At 34.6% G+C, this 18,594-nt stretch overlaps 1 protein-coding gene across 41 annotated transcripts in view; it reads left to right on the forward strand.

Annotated features, from left to right (window-relative positions):
• The window catches only part of Adgrl3 (adhesion G protein-coupled receptor L3), a 798,686-nt gene that overhangs the window by 682,620 nt on the left and 97,472 nt on the right, over positions 1 to 18,594 (forward strand). For all 41 annotated transcript variants that reach the window (XM_063240383.1, XM_063240357.1, XM_063240358.1 and 38 more), the window contains 3 exons: positions 1,985 to 2,194; positions 5,722 to 5,942; positions 16,987 to 17,053. In XM_063240383.1, coding sequence (XP_063096453.1) covers positions 1,985 to 2,194; positions 5,722 to 5,942; positions 16,987 to 17,053 — 498 coding nt within the window. The remainder of the gene's footprint in view (positions 1 to 1,984; positions 2,195 to 5,721; positions 5,943 to 16,986; positions 17,054 to 18,594) is intronic.

An 18,594-nucleotide genomic window follows, 5' to 3' on the forward strand; every position in this document is an offset into this window, starting at 1 on the left:
TCTTTAAGATACATTTCAGGATGTCTCATTCCTGTCATTCTCCTCTTTGCTGAAAGCTGCTGTGTTTCAGATGGGCCCTGGATATCTGATCACAGCACTGTTCCTTTGAGTCAAAGAAGAGAGCATGTAGCTCTCCACTCAGGGCACACTAGCCACTGTCTGATCTCATATGCTAAAAGTAATTTAAAACCAGCAGAGGCTAAACACTGCTTTAATGGTATCCTCTAGAGAACAAAGTAGCTAAAACAAAACTTCTTATGGTTTTCTTTAACGAGTTGCACTGCTTATGAGAAATATATTCAGGAAATATAATTGAGAGTTGTACAGGCAATATTTTTAACCTGTTTCATTGCCTAGTGCAGGTCTTTATGAAATGGCACCTGGGAAGTCATAACTGGTTGCATGAAGTGGTTGGATTTAGATTACAGCACGATGGCTCATTTATAAGAATTTTTACATTAAGTATAATCTCAAAGAGTATGAAAAAAACTAAAAATAGAAGACTTAGATATGTATGTATTTTACAATTGCCCTAAGGTAGTGAGGAAGATAATTAACATAGTTACTTCTGTCTTAAAACAGAGAAAAAGAAGTGTATGATCTACACAGAAAAGGTATCAGATCTACTTCTGAAAAGGTATCAGAAGTGCAGCATCTGCTTGTTTCTAATAGAAATTCTTTCACGTGAATTACTATACTTCATACCTTTCTGGACATCCATCCAGTCAGTGTCACTGATCTATGTCTTTTAAATTTTTCCACACATGATATACTGTTTAGAACCTTTTTCTTGTTTTGAAAGCACATTTTAGATTTTGGGGAAGTATCCATTTTGTAACTGTAAATCTAGTACACTAATTTTTCACAACTTTGTTAGATTTATATAGAATAACTTACTTACACCTTGTTAATGAAGTTAGGTATCTAGAGCTTTGCAGCAAATCTCAAAAGAAAGGAGAGGACAGTCCTAGGAAAATTTTCAACTCTGCTCCATTCTTTTGCTATACAGGTATGTTGGGCCACCATGAATATTAAAGCTTTGAATGAGTTGTTTAGATGGAGGCAAGCTGCCATAGGGTGACCACTGAGTTCTGAACTTAGAATTAGTGTAACAGTGGAATAATGTGCAGGCCATAGAACAGGGAAAATGTGGAGGTGATAGGATTTTTTAATACAAGCTAAAAGATGCAGATTCATGAAGTATAGACTCAGTGTTCATTAACTTTTTCTTGTTTTTTATTTTTTAGCTCTGCTATCTGCTTTATGCTGTTATTGGTTTAGTAATTCTGAAAACTTATTTTTCATCTCTGTATAACAGGCTCTATTAATGTAAACTCCTTCAAGGATCTAAATTCCTACCTCCTTAAGCCCTTCAATATGACTATAAATCCAGTGAATATCCTCATTCATTTAGAGCTTTCCCACCAAATAAATGGAACGCATATGTGGCTGTTCATCAGAATTAACAGAGGACTTTTATAAAAATGCATACTTTTATGAACTCAGGTTGAAAATTCTGATTAAGGATTGATTGGATGCAGGATGCAGGATTGCATATTTTACATACAAAAGAAAATTCTCTGGGTAATTCAAAACCCAGTAGAAGCATCACTTCCCTCAGTGTTGAGCTTAATCTTTTGAAGACAGTATACCTCAGCAGGAGTTGCATGAAAAATAATCTAAAAGGTAACACTGGTTAACAGACCAAAGCTTTCCCTTGAAATGTTTGGCTGATCTCTTCTTGCTATTTATGTCCTAAAATAGGTGCACTGAAGAACACTACTGACATCCCTGAACTGACCCACACCTTAGAAAAGAGATAAAATGCTTTGCCTGTGGAAGAGAAAACCCAAATAATTAACTCCTTTTATGCCTTGCAGAGGTGGAAGCCATCTAGTTTGTTATTAAAATCGTGTTTCCTGAGTCCAGACTCTTTCTACTTTGCTATGCACAAGTACAACTTACTGTCTTTTTGTGTTCACAGCACAGTGACGCTGTCCATGACCTCCTTCTGGATGTGATCACATGGGTTGGAATTTTGCTGTCGCTTGTCTGTCTCCTGATTTGCATCTTCACGTTTTGCTTTTTCCGTGGGCTCCAGAGTGACCGGAACACCATCCACAAGAACCTCTGCATCAGCCTCTTTGTAGCGGAGCTTCTCTTCCTGATCGGAATAAACCGAACTGACCAGCCTGTAAGCCCCTGCACCCACAGTCCCAACGGAGGGAGGGAGCTCTCCCTTCCTGCTGGTCCATACGGCCAGTACTGGGCACACCTGCAGTCAGGGTTGAAAATAGCCTTTCTTTCAGTTGATAGTAATTTTCATACCTTACTCAGCTCTGACTTTTCATGTTCCATTATCATAAAGAAACAGTGTTACGGCTGAGATGTACCTTTCTTCTTTTTTCATGTGTTTGTGTATGACAACCATTTTCTTTTTTCTACAAAATTGTGCAACAAGTTCAGAAATGTTCCGTGTAGCCTTCTCCTGTTGTGCAGGAGGATGAGGATGTGAGGGCGGCCTTATGCCCTGCTACTCCGACAGTGAGGGGTATGTTTATGCAGGATGAAGGCATCACTGTTCCTCAAAGCCATAGTTTCAAATTCACATGGAATTTGTGGTAGGTATTGTATATTCTACAGGCCTGGAGATATGGATAGCAGCGTACATCCACTCTTAAAATAACACAGTGCCTAAAAACTCTCTGTGCTCCTGCTATTCATCCCTCCTTCCTTTCTAAGCCATTTCAATCACTGATTTGTTTTTACTCTCCATATTTTTGCCCTTTCGAAAATGGCATATGGTTGAAATTATGTAGGATGCAGATTTTTTCGAATTGGCTTCTGTCATTTATATACATATATACACACACATATAAGTTTTCTTGCTGTCTTTTTTAATAGCACTGAATAATCTTGCAGGGTATCATATGCTACTTTATTTAGCCATTACTCTAATGAAGGACATCTTTGTTGGTTGCTTCCAAGTCCTTACAGTTCGGCATAATGATGCTGTAAGCATCTCTAAATGGGTATGTTCTCATCAGCAATCAAGGAGATGGATATTTCTTCAGAAATTCTGTTTTGTAATCTTTCATAACCTTCCTTTCTAAGGAACTTCGTATTTTCATTATCTTTGTATTTATGCGTTTAGTAGTGAGATTGACCCCAGGACCTCATACTAAACTACATCCCTAACTCTTGTTATTTTTAATTGTGTTTTGGGACAGATTATCAATAAGTAGCTCGATGGCCCAGGCTAGGCTTACCTCACAGGTCGACTTCAACTTCAGTGCTAGTATTATAGGCATGTGCTATCACACCTAGGTCTCATTATATTTTCATTAGTTTTTAACTTGTAGATCAGAGTATTGGGGAAAGTTTAATAGGATCCTTTAGGGAATAGCAATATGTCACTTCTAATAGATATAACTGTTATTTTTGAGTATTATAATGTATTTCTAAAACTGTCTGCTTGTCAAAAACAGTTTTACAAACTGCATGTGAATAATAATTTTCCTGACTGTCATATTTTAGAAAACAATATAAATTACGGGTCAGTTTTAGGACATAAAAGCTCTTCCTGTGTTTCACGTGGCATTTTTATTTCTTGGATTTCATTCATCTCTTAGGGCAATCCTCATTCTCTACTGCCTGAAGAAAGGAAGGGAAGAAAGGAAAGGAAAAGAGAAGGAAAGAGAAGAGAGAGGACAGAGAGGAAGGGAAAGAGAGAGGAGGAAAGGCTAGAAAAGAAAAACTGGAACCGCACTATCCAGTTGGTTTTGGTAAAACAGGGGAAAATATACAGATAATACCTGATGGATAAGACTGGCTTTAACCATTCATCATTCTTATGAGGCCCCTTTTGTTTACTTACAATTCATGTACATAGTGTAGGTTTGTTCCAGTGATTAAACTGCAAAGCAAAGTAAAATTTTTGTTTTAAAGAAGACTTCAGAGCATAATAAAGAATCCAGTGACTTAATGCTGTTCTCCAGTATGTGTCCACACATACGGAGTGCTTTATAATAAAAAATGCAGTTAGATTCATGCCTATGATTATGCATTCATGATTAATGACTGTAAAGGATACAATTATGGTTAATATATTTTTAAGTAGCTATTTTATACTTATGTGACAGCTTTTCCTATAAATTCATGTAACTGAATAAGCAATCAAAGAACACATTTCTTTCCCTGCAAAGTAAAGCTGTATCATAACAAAAACTAATAGTTTATGTTCTAACTTGACGAAGCAGTAAATGAGAAGTTATATTATTTTCCCAGAATAAATAATTTTATTCCTCTGTTAACCTGTGATTCAAATACTGTGTGATTTCTTTTTACTTAGAAATCTTTATTTTTGTTTCCTGGTGTTAACACAGTACCAGCAACTTCACTAAACATTGCATATTGCATAAAACTAGTTTCTGACATGAAATATAAAGAATAGTAATTAATGATACGGAAAAACATGGATAAAACACAAGTCAACTGAACTTGTTTTTGCTTTTATAGCTAGTTTCCATGTCTTTAAGCCTGACTGTCTCTCATCTCAGATGTATGATGGCCTCTCGTCTCTTTCCAGCCACTGAAAATGACTGTAGTTCACTCATTTCTTAGGGATCTTACTCGTCAATGAATCCCCACTCACTCCTCTGACCATGTGTGTCAGTTTTTGACCTTTTCTAGTAGGAGTTATTGATTTTAGACCAGACTTCTATAGAAAAGAAGAACATAAAGGAACAAGAATTTCAGGACCTGATATAAGAATGGGAAATAAATAGATGATTGGCGGAACCTTATAGAACCTGTGGCTCTGGGGTTTGACTCCAGGACATTCACACTGAGCTACATGCCCAGCTTGTTGTTTCCTCTTTTTATAAATCTTGCTAACGTAGTCCAGGTTCAAACTTGTAATCTGCTCACTTCAGTCTCCTGGAGTGGAAGGATAACAGGCAGACAGCAGCATAACTGTCTACATTGTAAAAAAATGAAAAGCTGTCTTTTTTTAACCAAGTTTTTCTAGACTGTTAGTACAAAAAAAAAAAAAAATAGATAAAGAGGACACTCCTGTAACCCTTTATTTTACCCAAATCCACTTTTACATTTGAGCAGACTAAAATTTGTACTGCCATCTAAATGTTTTCTGAGGTAAGGCGAGCAATTATTACTGATAAACTCAAATAGTCATTAACATTAATATTGTTCATTTTTAATAAATTTTATTCCTTTTAGTTTTAATGTTTTTCTTTCATTTACCATTGAAGAATTTAGGCCTTGAGGGTATAGCTCCGTGTAGACTGTTTGCCTGGCATGTACAACATCCTGGGTTCAATCCCCAGCAATGAGAACAGGGAGAGAGAGAGAGAGAGAGAGAGAGAGAGAGAGAGAGAGAGAGAGAGAGAGAGAGAACTTAGGACTCCTTAGATCGAGCTCAGTACTAGCTATCCATGGGCACTTTGTAGACTTTCCCTAATGCATCATAATTTTTCCTTATTTTCATCCATAAGCCATTATTGATGTTCAGCACACCTTTTAAAATATGTTACATTTTCTTAGTCTTAATGTTTTTACTGAAAGAATCACACGTCAGGGATTCCCCTGTGAGTCTGTTTTCTATTGCAGTATTGGCAAATGCTGATTTTGCTTATGTGCTTATGTGCAGTTGACACACAGTCCCGTGGTAGAGATGTGACTGGATGTTTTATTCCTTCCTAGATTGCCTGTGCTGTCTTTGCTGCCCTCTTACATTTCTTCTTCCTGGCTGCCTTCACCTGGATGTTCCTGGAGGGTGTGCAGCTCTACATCATGCTGGTGGAGGTTTTCGAGAGCGAACACTCCCGCAGGAAGTACTTCTATCTGGTGGGCTACGGGATGCCCGCCCTCATCGTGGCCGTGTCAGCTGCCGTGGACTACAGGAGTTACGGGACAGACAAAGTGTAAGTGCACTGTTGCTTTCCGTGTTGCCTCTCTCCTCTGTGAATCCAGTTAAAACAAAAGTGTTGGATTTTCTTTTCTTTTTTTTTTTTTTTTGGTACCTGGCATTGAACTCACGACCAGGCAGGTGCTTATGCCACTGAGCTAAATCCCCAGCCCAAGTATTGAATTTTCTGTTATCACAGAAATTGACATTCTTCAATGTCTGGTTAAGCTTTTGGTAAAACATAAAAAAGAACAGAACATTCTTGAAACTCAGTGTTGCGTTTTAAAAACAGTATATTTTTCTACAGCACACCTGAGTCATTGGAAGGATGATCATTTTATTATTTTCCAGGGCACTCAGGTATTTGTCTCATGTAGAGCTACAAACAGATGTATTGTCACAGAATGACATACTTCCCAATTCTGGTGGCCTTTCTTTTTTCCACTAATTTAAGTCCTACTCACTGGAAAGTTTTCTATATCTTCAACACGAAAAATGTAAGAGCAGGAAAGGCTTGTGTTTCTTTTTTTTCTTTTTCATATGTGGGCTTGGAGTGGGTTGAGTGACAAATTTTATTCCTAGTATGGCTTTAAATTGGTGACGCATGCCTGGAGAAATGTCCAGCATACTGGAAAGGTGTGCAGCAGAAAATGCTTTTGTAACATACGTAAATACAACTTTTGAAATCCTGAGAATTAATGTAAGTCTCAGGACAAGAAAGTAGAACGTAAGCTGAGATGGGAGTCGGATAAAGGCCCGCATTTAGGACACAGACTGAGAGTGCAAATGAAGGTAGGAAGCAGAGGTAACAGAGCCCCAGGAAGAACTGTGGTATTCTTAAGGAAAATGAGAGTCAGGTTTCAGTTCTTTCTAAATCAGTGGTTATGCGTTCACAGGTAACTCAGGTCGGCTAAGTACTCAGCGAAGATCACTTGCCCTTTGAAGAAGCTGTTTTGAGAAAGTGCTGGAAGCAGAAACCAGGTGGAAAGGCAGGCAGAGATAAATCAGGAGTGAGAAAGTAGAGCCTTCAGGTATTTTAGTCAAAAAACAATGAAAATATTAGTTTAGGTGGTTATGGTAATGGGGGAGGATTTTAAAAGATGAAGTCCTAAGTATGCAGTCCTAAGTTCTAGGTGAGAAGAATCAAGTTGATAAGAAATTGCTGGAGAGAGAAATATCAAATGCTCCATGTGCATTCTGTGTATAAGGCTGAGTGCAAGGGAAAGAACCCGGGCACTGGTGGCGTATTGTAGCCAGCTGTTTTTTTATCATTGAAAGTTCTGAAAGGTTTGCCACTGCTGGTCTTGGGACTCAGAGAATGGATGTGATTAACACGAGATTAAATAGCTCTTGATTCAGTATTGACATCAGCTTCACATGATATTCATATTACCAATAAGAGAGAAAATCAAGGACCACATAAGTTAAGGCCTTACTGCCTGTTATAAAGCTAGATCTTGGCAGGCATGTGGTATACCAAGTTAGGTTAACTTAGTAAAGACTTTTTTAACATGATAAAATGATCTTTCTATTCTGAGATGGGTGTGAAGGGAATAGGCAAAGAAAATTTTAACACAGAGAAATGCTCCTATCTAGGAAAAGCTGAGGTAACATTGAAAGGACAGGAGATTTGAAAAGCTTTAAAATAAGCACTATAGAAAGTATGCTAAGGAGCCAATTAGACATTAATGAGAAGATTTCCAAGCAGCAGCAAAGGCTCAGATGAGGTTAGATAACATCAATTTGTGCAGAAGTTAATAAGCTAAATTTCATGACTTTCTACCATGAACCGTTTTAATCACCAATCTGGACATTCTGGAAATAAAGCAACTTGCTTCCCAGAAATGAGAATTCCTAAAAAGGGGAGACCTCAGAGGACACCAGAACCATTGGGAGCTTACTTAAAATAGCTTATGTGTTGGTGAATAGAAACAATAGAATTAAAAATTGGCCAGAAATATAAAATAAAATAAAGAGAAATAGAATAAAATAAAGGAAACAAAAGACCAGCTAAAATTGTTACTTTCCCCTTAAGTAGGGTCACAGGCTGTGTAAAGGCATTTGTCTTAATGTTACAAATAGCAACACTTTTTAAATCAAAATGTGTCAATTATAAATGAATTTGAGTTCATTCTGTGGATACCAGTTGTGGAAAATACTAAAACTAGGGAAAAAACATGATTTGAGGTAGTCTTGAAAGATATCTTAAGGACAAATATAAGATTGATCATACTTTTAGAGAATAGCTTTAGTGATACTCACGTATCATAAAATTGATGTAACTCCTTTAAATCGTGTACCTCAATTCTCTCATATATGTTCACAGTTCATGTACTCATCATCACCATTATTAGGATATTTTAATTTACCTAAAGAAACCTGTTAGCTTACTGCCCTCAGTCATATAACTTTACATGTTGATTAATGTACTTCCCATTAACAAATTAAGCCGAATGATACAATATGTGACCATATCCCATTACAAATATTGTTCTTAAGTAGTTCTAATTTTTTTCTTGAAACTCTTGATCTGCTTTTGTTTTTGTTTAAAATTTATTTTTCCCTTACACATTTGCAAATTTTTATGTTATTGAATGACTCAACTTGTTTGCTTTGTGTTTTAGTCATGCATTTTGAGACAGATGTCACTTTCTGGATAGTTGGAAACCATCTATTCCTAACTTTGTTAAAGCTTTGGCTAGTGTTTTTTTTTTTTTTTTTTTTTTTTTTTTTTTTAATTTCCTGTACTATACCTGGAAGTTCTCAGTTATTGACATTATAATTTTGTAGGACTAAACGCTAACTTATTTTCCAGGCACTCATTGAAACAAATATCAGTAATTCAGTTTTGCAATGATGATTTTCCCCAACAGATACTACAGCTGATTTTCCCAAAATAGATACTACAGAAATAGAGAAGGATAGGTAAAAGAGAGATTAGAGTGAGAAATTTTCATTAAAGTTCTATAAAAAACAGATGTAAAAGATTTTAATATCTGTACACATTTAAAATAAATTGTTCGCACAAATATCTTTGGAATACACAGGAAAAATGTTTAACTTCGATTTTTTTAGTTCATCCAGCCATTTCTACAGCAGCATTTTATGTTTTGCTCTTTGAAGGATCAGGTACCGGGAAGAGAACAATTGTTCAGTCACTGGTGTTTAACCTCACATTTCACCACATGACTCTTCTGTTCATGTAACTCTGCTGTTCCCTTCCAGGTTACTAGTGTTGCTGTCCTATGTGCTATGTTGATTTTTATGTAATTAAAAATATGTTTAAATTAGCCAGAATTCTGAGAAATAGTTATTCTCTATAAATTTCATGAATTTCAAAATAGTACATTTTTATGTTTTAGAAGTCTTTTTTATTTATTTGTGGAACACCATGATTCCTAAATTTTATTTCCTCAGTCTCTTCTACTTAGACTGCATGTAAAATAAAATTGTTTAATGTGTATCGCAATAATCCAGAGAGTAGATATTTTTTCCATTTTTTTCCCCTCTTACTCTGATGAAGTTTTTCATTATACTAACAGTGAAGTTTAATATTTGAGGCCTTTAACAAAAACAATATTAGCTTGGATTTCTAAAAACATAACAATGGCATGAGATAAATATACAGATAAAATATTTGTAAGGTAAATAAATGTTATTTTGATACAGATAGAGGTAACTATCATATCTTGCTGATGGATTATAATATGATTTTCTATGAAATATTAGGACTGTTGAATTTATTATTTTGTATGAAGCATACATAGTTTGATTTTGAGATGTTGCCCAGTCTGTCAACTTGCAGTGCTTATAAGAGTCATTTTTTGATGTTTCACAAAATCATATTATCTAACATCTAAAAATGTAGTAAAAATGATATTTGGACACAATAATCTGACATTTGAAATTCTACTTAAAGGGTAAATTTTTTTTTTTGTAAATAATCTGCTAGTGGACCTCATTAATTGCACAGCTAATGAACAGTTGTTTTGATTTTATCTCTGTTTTTGTATTTTCTCTTGATTTCTCACACATTCTTATGGACATTCAATGAAGTCATTGAATGGAATATTCTCAGAAGATGGTGATAGCAAAAGTTGGCATTGACTTAATAATAAATCAAAGAGACACTTTTGGCTATTCATTGCTAAGTATTTTGGTTTTATCTGAAACTAATCAATGACTCAAACTTTAATTATCTAAATATTATCCAAAACTGCAAGCCTGTTACAGTTAACTTTTACTTAAGGAAAAAATGAAGTTTATAATTTCTAGCATTTTTCCCCTATCTTCACGCACACAATTGAAAAAGCAGTGGTTTGGAGAAAGAGAAAATAAATGGGAGTCAGGAGTAAGGACATCTCTGGGAAAGGATGAAGCTCAGAGGAAAATCTAAGAGAGAAATTATGGACTAGAAAATTAATAAGGAGTTTCTAAAAGACACAGATTAAGTCATGAACATTTATAATCAACCAGAAATCCTGGAGTACTATGCGAATAACCAAGCTCATAAAAATAATTACAATCAAATTTTATGATCTAAGACATTTTAAATCATCTATGAAATCATCATTTCTCTTCCGAGCTGGCTAGATTAAAAGAAGCTCTAAAAGAAGTGTTCTTCGTTAGTCATGAACCCCCAAATTCCTTTATGTTCACTTATTCAGCTAACCAGGATAAGCAGAGAAGTGATTGTTAATTTCTTTTTACAAAATACTATATTGTAGTATTTTTCAAAAGACAAAAATCCATTAAGAAACATTAAACTTGCTAATATCTAGTAAAATATGTACAGAATTTTTTATACGGTTGCTCATCTAAACACTTAAACCTACTAAAAAATCATTTTGATTTGGAATATTTCTGAAGCCATTATTGTATGACATTGCATTATAACACTTCATTGACATCAAATGGTTTGATTGTATTACCTTCAGGCATGTTTAATTATAGTTGGGGCCCTTGGGAATACTACACAAAATTAAAAAAAAAATGTTTGTTTGAAAGACATATTGGACCAAGGATATAGCTCAATGGCAGAGCACCTGCCTGGAAAGCATAAGTTCCTGAATGCAATTCACAGAACCAAAAAAAGAAAGAGGAAGTAGTTAGTCAATATATAAAAGGAGAATACATGCATATATTTGTATACTATCATATTAAAACTCAAGACCATGGCCGGGCATGGTGGAGCATGCTGGTAATAGACTGAGGCAGTAGAGTTGCTGTGAATTCCAGATCAACCTGAGCTACAGAGTGAGTTCAAGGCCAGCCTCAACTGCCTAATGAAACCCCCCTCTCAATAAGACCAAAAACAGAACAAACCCAAAACCCAAACTCAAGACCATGTTTTATGTGTGTGTGTGTGTGTGTGTGTGTGTGTGTGTGTGTGTGTATTATAACATTATTTTATCACCCAGGATCTTTCTAATTATGTAAGAATTCTTTGTTGAACATAAGTTTTCTATTATAAAAGTAGCCATACAAAACAAAAGTGTTACTTTTAAAATGCAATGAAATGTTTTACCTAAAATGAAATGTTACATGAATTCTTGTTGGAGCCAAAGCAGCCTGCTGAAATCCACGGCTATCATTACACAACCAGTGATCACATAGGATGTAATTACTCCATCCAGTGACATGTCTTGAATAAAAATATCAGGGTAAGGAAATCAAAGCCCTACTGTATTATTTGTTGCAATGTATAATACTATAGTTAGACACCATATTGATCCAGCAATTCTAGTTCTAGATACTTACCTAAGAAAAATAAAGCATAGGTCCATATAAAAATGTCTAGAAGTGTTAATAGCAACATTATTTATGTTAGCCAAAAAATGAAAACATGCAGTTGCCATCAACTGATGAGAAGATAAATAAAATGGCATGTATTTATATGACGGGCTAACAAGAAGGTAAAAAATAGATAATAAAATGTTAGGTGAAATACATCAATCACCAGAAATTATATATTGTATGTTTCCATTTGTGTGAAATCCTGGAATAGGAAAATCTTCAGGATTGCGGCATAGTAGTTAGGAGTGCAGGGCGGCCCTGGGGACAGCTGAGGGGCGTGGCTGTTGGTAAGTACAGGCCTGCATTTGGTGTGATAGAAAGACAAATCAGGCTCTGTTAATGGTATCTCATCTGTTAGGTATACTCAAAATAATTCAGTTGTATCCTTTAAATGAGTGCTTTTTGCATATAAATTGAGTTGCAGTAAAGCTAGGTAAAATTACTAAAATTTTCATTAATATCAGGAGATGATCTTACATTTAAGAAGATTTTATATTTTTTACTTTAGACGTGTTTCCATAATCTGTGCTTTAAAAAAGCACATACAATTCTCATCTATTGAGAATTTATAGTTAAGTAAGCTATACTTTTATTTGATTTATATCACATATTTTTATTCTCTTCCAGAAGCATTCAGTAGTCATAGACTTTGGAGTCAAATTAACTAAAATTAAATGCTAGTTGCCCTGAATTTCACTCTTATTATGTGAAGTGGTGCTTATTATAAGGACCTTTCGTTGTAATGTTTAAAACTGTGTGTTAATGTGTAATAAGTGCGTATGTGTCTATGTGCTTTCATGCATATATCTATGTAAGTATCATGTATGTAAATTGTCTTTCATGTGTCACATTGTTACTACTGGTACTACTATTTGGCTGAAACAAATGACAAGATAAAAGTTTACGATCAACAACACTTTTTAAAATTATAAATACATTGTATTAATAAGCATCCAATTTTTAGAGTAATGGTTGGAATTCTTGTATCATCTCTTACTAGTTTACGGAAGATGAGATTATGGAAATTATGCCAACATGTACTAATAAATTGCAGCGAATAGTACTGTTCTTGTTTTTATAACCCCTCCTAAGAATGGAAGATGTATCTTGGTGGAGGCATTGTGAAACTCTTTTTTAAAAAATGACGTGTTGAGGATATAAAAGCAACATAACTAACATCTGGTATACTACAGCCAGTTTTTAACTCTACTCACCATTGCTGCTTTATATTACTTCAAAAACCTTTGGCTTAATAGGTAGATGTCTGCTATGATATGAATGAATTAAACTAGCAACAAAATACAGTGTTCCAAATCATCTTAATGATTCTACATTACTGACTTTCAAGAGGGAACTATTTTCTGGTTGTGTTATTAGTACTTAAAAATGTGATTTTGGTGACATTTATGTAGATTGAATGACTAGTTCTACTATTTTCAAAAAAAAGAATTATGCTATTTCAAATGAATGATGATAAAATGGTAAGTAGTTTAGCAGAAGAGCATAAACCTTAGATGTGTAGTTTTTTTTTTTTTTTCTGTTCACCTATGTTGAGAAATAAATTTGTCCCATTTGGAAATATTAATTTGCTTTATTTTTCTCTTTCTTTCTGTGTAAAAATGAAGATAATGCTTGTTGGATAGGTAACTGACTTTCAATGGACAGATGATAATGGTATGAATGACTTTATTATTAATTTCTGTTGTTTCTTGTTTCTTGGAGTGAAACTATTGTGGAGCAGAATAATAATGTATCCCTTTGGCTTACCACTATTTCTATCAAGCATTCAAACCAATAACCTTATATAAATTCAGTAAGACTTGATTATGTAACATATAACAATGTGTTGCCTTTATTATTTGAAAAAATATGCTGCAAAAATAGAAATTATAAAGCATATTTGTATTACACAATTGAAACAAAAGGCAAATAAAGGTCTGGAGTACAGAATAAGTGCTCCTATTAGTTCTAGAATGTTCTTGGTATGGAAGGTATTTCAGTATTAAACTAGAGATGTATGATCAGAACACATTTGTTTTTCTGCTTTGGGTCAGTTATTTTTGTAATAGTACCTCTATAAAGACAAAGCATAGTTATATACTATTATGACTGAGTTTGTTTGTTTTAAAAATAAACACTTGAAATTTAAAAGTTAAAAGTAAATTTAAAATTTAAACAGGTGTGCCTCTCAAAATTCCTAATTTCACAAGTGAAGGATTGCTTGGTGGAAAAAGTCAATTTTATGATAAATGATATTCTTCAGTATCAAGTCTGGCCAGCTGTGAGGCAAACTATTGTTGTTAGTGTGATGTTTTTCCTCTACTGTTTGTGTTGCTTATCTGACCCTGTCTCCACTTAGCCAGTGGTCTTGAATTGTATGCAAAAGATATGGAGTTGCCAGATTTCTTCAAAATACGCTGAGGTGAGTGCACACATGAGCCCCGTGGAGAATCTTCTTTTCCACACGGGCACAGTGAACTGGGGTGGGGATCATGTGAATTTTTAAGATAGGTAGGTTGAAAGAGATGGAAAACTGGCAGCTGGGGAAAGCCAGTGTGCGGCCCAGAACAACAGCAGGCAGGGCCAGATGGCAGTCAGATTAGAAGCCACGTTCTCGCCACGAAGCCTTCCAGGAGAGAGTGACACCTGGACGGTGCTCACGCAGAGATGATTTACACATAACACGCTAAGTGCTTCATACTGCCTCTTTCTCTGTTCACTTCTGAAAGGGATTTAAATCTATACCACCAAGAACATATTGAAGGATTCCCTTTAAAGCATAAAAATCATTGCGCATTTCACTTTCATATTTAGAGGAAAGAATTATACCAAAGGTACATTTCCAAATATAGCATTTGTCACACTGAGATTGTTTGCAAAGAAATCAGGTTTTGCAAGGCTAAAATTTAATGACATCATTTATTTAAGCTTCATATTTGATGACATGAAAATTTTATAATTTCATTAATATAAGACATTGATTAGAAAAAGTAAGTAATACTATTTGTATAAAATCTTAATCTGTAAAATAACATTTTTCAGAAGATCTGGAAGCAAGTTTTCCGATAAAAGAATATGCTTGAAATGTGCATCATGTTTGACCTGCAAACAAGTTATGCTATTAACAATCATTCTGAAATGTATAATTACTATAGTATTATGTTGGTATAATTTCAGCAAAATCCTTGTGCTGTGTGTGTGTTGGTGTGCGTGTGAACAGTTTGTGTGTGTGTGTGTGTGTGTGTGTTTTGGTGTGTGTGTGTGCAGTGTGTGTGTGTGTGTGTGTGTGTGTGTGTGTGTGTGTGTCTGTCTGTCTGTCTGGTCTAATCTGAAAAAATGTCCCTGATTTGTCCTTCATTGTTTTTATCTGCAGGGAAAATGTGGTGTTTACTGAGACTCCTGAACCACCCATAAAAATTTCCTCTGTTTCCTTTAGTGAGTTACCTGTAGACACAAACCCTTTTATTAGGATGGTGATAAACTAGATTGTGGGAAGAATGAAAATAATTTTCATGTTTTAACTTTGAATTTCCTGGTTTGTTTCTGCTTGTGAGCAGTCCTACACTTTAGTTGCTCTCAACAGTGTTAGTGAATGGCACAGCAAGAAGATAGCTACTTAGTCAAATCAATAAATGGTTAATAACTTAGGTAGTGATTGCTTCACTAGTAGTGTTTTCTTAGACAGGATTGTTTATTTTGAATAAAGGAAATAATCTCACTCTTATAAAAAATTAAAACTGGTTGTCAGTCTCTCACTGGAGTACCTACAGAGTGCCTGTTGAAGTTAGTTTACTTGCTTTGAACTTAAATAGAAGACAAGCTGTCTTTGAAAAATTTGACAGAGAAAACAGTAACAAAATGAAACAATAGTAAAAGAGCACTGCTCCATTATTCAAATATTGAACATATTATTATTTTGACATAATTGCTTCCAGTAATTCTTCAAACAAACAAATCAGAAAGACCCTTTGGTCAAATTCCAGTCCTTTATATGCTCATGTCAGAGATAAATGCTAATATGATTTTATTTCTTTTCCACTAAGAAACTACATGTATATGCATCTATCAAAAATATACAGCTTTAAATGTATACCATTTACATGTTTATGCTTATCCATGTAACACGTATATATCATATTATAGGTGTGTGTGTAATATAAGTGGTTGCATTCCTCACCTGACTTTCATTCAATTTTTGTTTATCTTATTTACATATTGATTTACTCTTCTTTTTTTAACTGCTTTACATTTTATCAAGAAATAGAAAAATATTTTAATCAATTTCTTTATTGATATGTATTTATAAAATTCTTTCTTCATAGTTTTGCTTGTATTCCACTATTACATAGGTTAAATAGCATTGCATATTACTGGAATATTTAAATCCATATTAAGATTTGCAAGTTTAGCATACATGGCAAAATACTCTTAAATATTTACTACTAGAGATCCTGTTTAATTATGTCTCAAATAGACGAAAATGACAAATAATTCAAGGTATTATTTTTAACATCAAATATAACTTGTTCAGAATTTACATTAATCTTTCCTGTAACTAATCACTTCCATTTTGTCTTGCTGTCATGCTGAAGAATGAAAATGTAATTTCCCAGGGGCTTTAAGAATTGGGGAAGTATTAAATGTGGCTGAAATTAAGTGATTAATAATTTACTTTTAGGTCATGAATCAGCTTCATGGGATGCTAAGGATCATTTGGAACCCAGAAGTATGAAGAGTAACAATGCACTTTTTAAGATTTGAGAACTCTCAAAGGTTGGCTGCCCAACCTAATTAAACTTCAATCTCCTGATACCAAATTTATTTCTTCTTTGTACTGAATTTCCTCAGATCTTGACAGGAAAATGTCACTCGGCCGGACAGCTGATAGACAGGTTATGTAGCACCATAATTGGAGAGAAAAAGATAGCGTAGAACTCCTTGATTTAATGGCTCTGTGTATGGGGTTTTCTTTCCTTTTTTCCCCTTTTTTATAAGGTTTCTAATGACATACACAAAAGGCCTTAGCAAAAAGGCCCAGTGCCATTCTCTGCCTGCTTCCTCCAGGGGTAATTATCTTACTCCATCAATAGTGCTGTCAGAAATCGGGCACATAATTCAGCATTTAAATGAACAAGCAATGTAATATTTCCTGTCTCCCTGCAGAATGCTCTGCAGCTTACATTCTTCTCTGTCACTCGCTCACTCTTGATGTATGTGCCGTGCCCGGTCCTTGAATGCTTCCTCTCCCTTGTGTTTCTTTGCAGATGTTGGCTTCGACTTGACACCTACTTCATTTGGAGTTTTATAGGACCAGCGACCTTGATAATTATGGTGAGAACTCCTAATTAACTCTGTGTGTCCCAGGTCAACAAATAAAACTTCTTCACTACCCCTGCACTAAATTTCTTTAATTTACATAGGTTAATTTGGGGAAAGCATGTACTTTTTTGACCCTACATAACTCAAGCAATTAGACACTTATTACAGTCTACTTTTATATAGTGAAATAGTTCATCACAACCAGAGGGAAAAGAAAACATGCATTTGGAAGAGTTTACGCATGGGGATTCAGGAATCCAACGATAACATAATCACAGTGATGACACTAACTTTGACAAAAGTGTATTTCCATTCTTTTTCTTTGGGGTTATTTCAGTGGAGAACGAACAGGTGAGAAACTACGTGATCATTCCTTCCACTTTTGTTTCTTACATGAATGTTTAAAACTAAAAATTTTGCTTAAGATGGCACAACTAAATTAGACATATTTTAGGTTTACCCTTTCTTTTTCATTTTGAAATGAATAGTATCTTGACTTCTTGTATTACACTGATTAAGACAAAATTGTTAGTGTTGCTATTTCCAGAAAGTTGCTATTTACTGGGATAAAATGTTAGCCCATTGACTTTGAATAAAATGCAGGCCTATAATTTCTTACCTGAAAAACATTCTGCATATATATTTCAGAATTCAGCAGTGTTTCAGACCTTGGAAACACAATATGGTATCGGTGTACTACATGTAAGATAATACTATATGGTGATTGGGACAAGGCAGTTTCCCAGAATGAAATACATTGGCTTATATTCACAGTACTCAACTAAGCAGCACTCAGCGACCAATCAGAAATATTTCCACAGGAAAAGAAAAGTGACCAAAACAAGAGAAAATGTAGGAGTGACTTTGAATAACCTGATGGCAGTACTAATCAGTTTATCCCATCAAAAGGACAATGGGTTCAGGTTAGGCTAAATGGTTTGGTCATTCAATAGATGCTTTAAAAAATACTTACTTCTAAATTTGGAGGTGATTCATAAAAAATGTGTGAAGCCATAGAATAGGGAGAATTTCAGGGAGGCTTTCAATGGGATTTTTCTAGATCCCACCTGTCCCAAATTATGTAATATACAAGCTAGTCAAATGGAAAAGGACAATTCAAATATGCTTTTCTGAACAGTTTAGATTTAAGTGGCTTAAGTAATTTGTAGTGAACAATTTTGTCTTAAAACGTGTGCTTTCTCTGGGTTCAGTGATATAACAGTGTCTGAGTGTTCTCTCTACTTTGATTTGAGTTGGTTGTCATATCAGAATTTCACCATCATTTTCCATTCCTTTGAGTTAGGTATGCAAAAATGCATTGATTTTAGTCATTGTGTTTTCATAATGTAAAATTTGAAAACCTATCCCTAAATAAATTCAAAGAAATGTTCAGTGTCCATAAATAGTCCATCTAGAATAAGTATTGTGCTGTTTAGTTACTTTTTAAAAATGTACATTGTGCTGTGAATCCTTCAAAACTTCTACAACATTATTCCACCTGCTAAAGCTGTATTTGTGTTTATTTGGTTTGTAAGTGCTTTGTTACTCAGTGG

This window comes from Cavia porcellus, unplaced genomic scaffold (genome assembly GCF_034190915.1).
Source record: "Cavia porcellus strain 051 isolate PalLab524CR breed Dunkin Hartley unplaced genomic scaffold, mCavPor4.1 scaffold_30, whole genome shotgun sequence".
Lineage (NCBI taxonomy): Eukaryota > Metazoa > Chordata > Mammalia > Rodentia > Caviidae > Cavia > Cavia porcellus.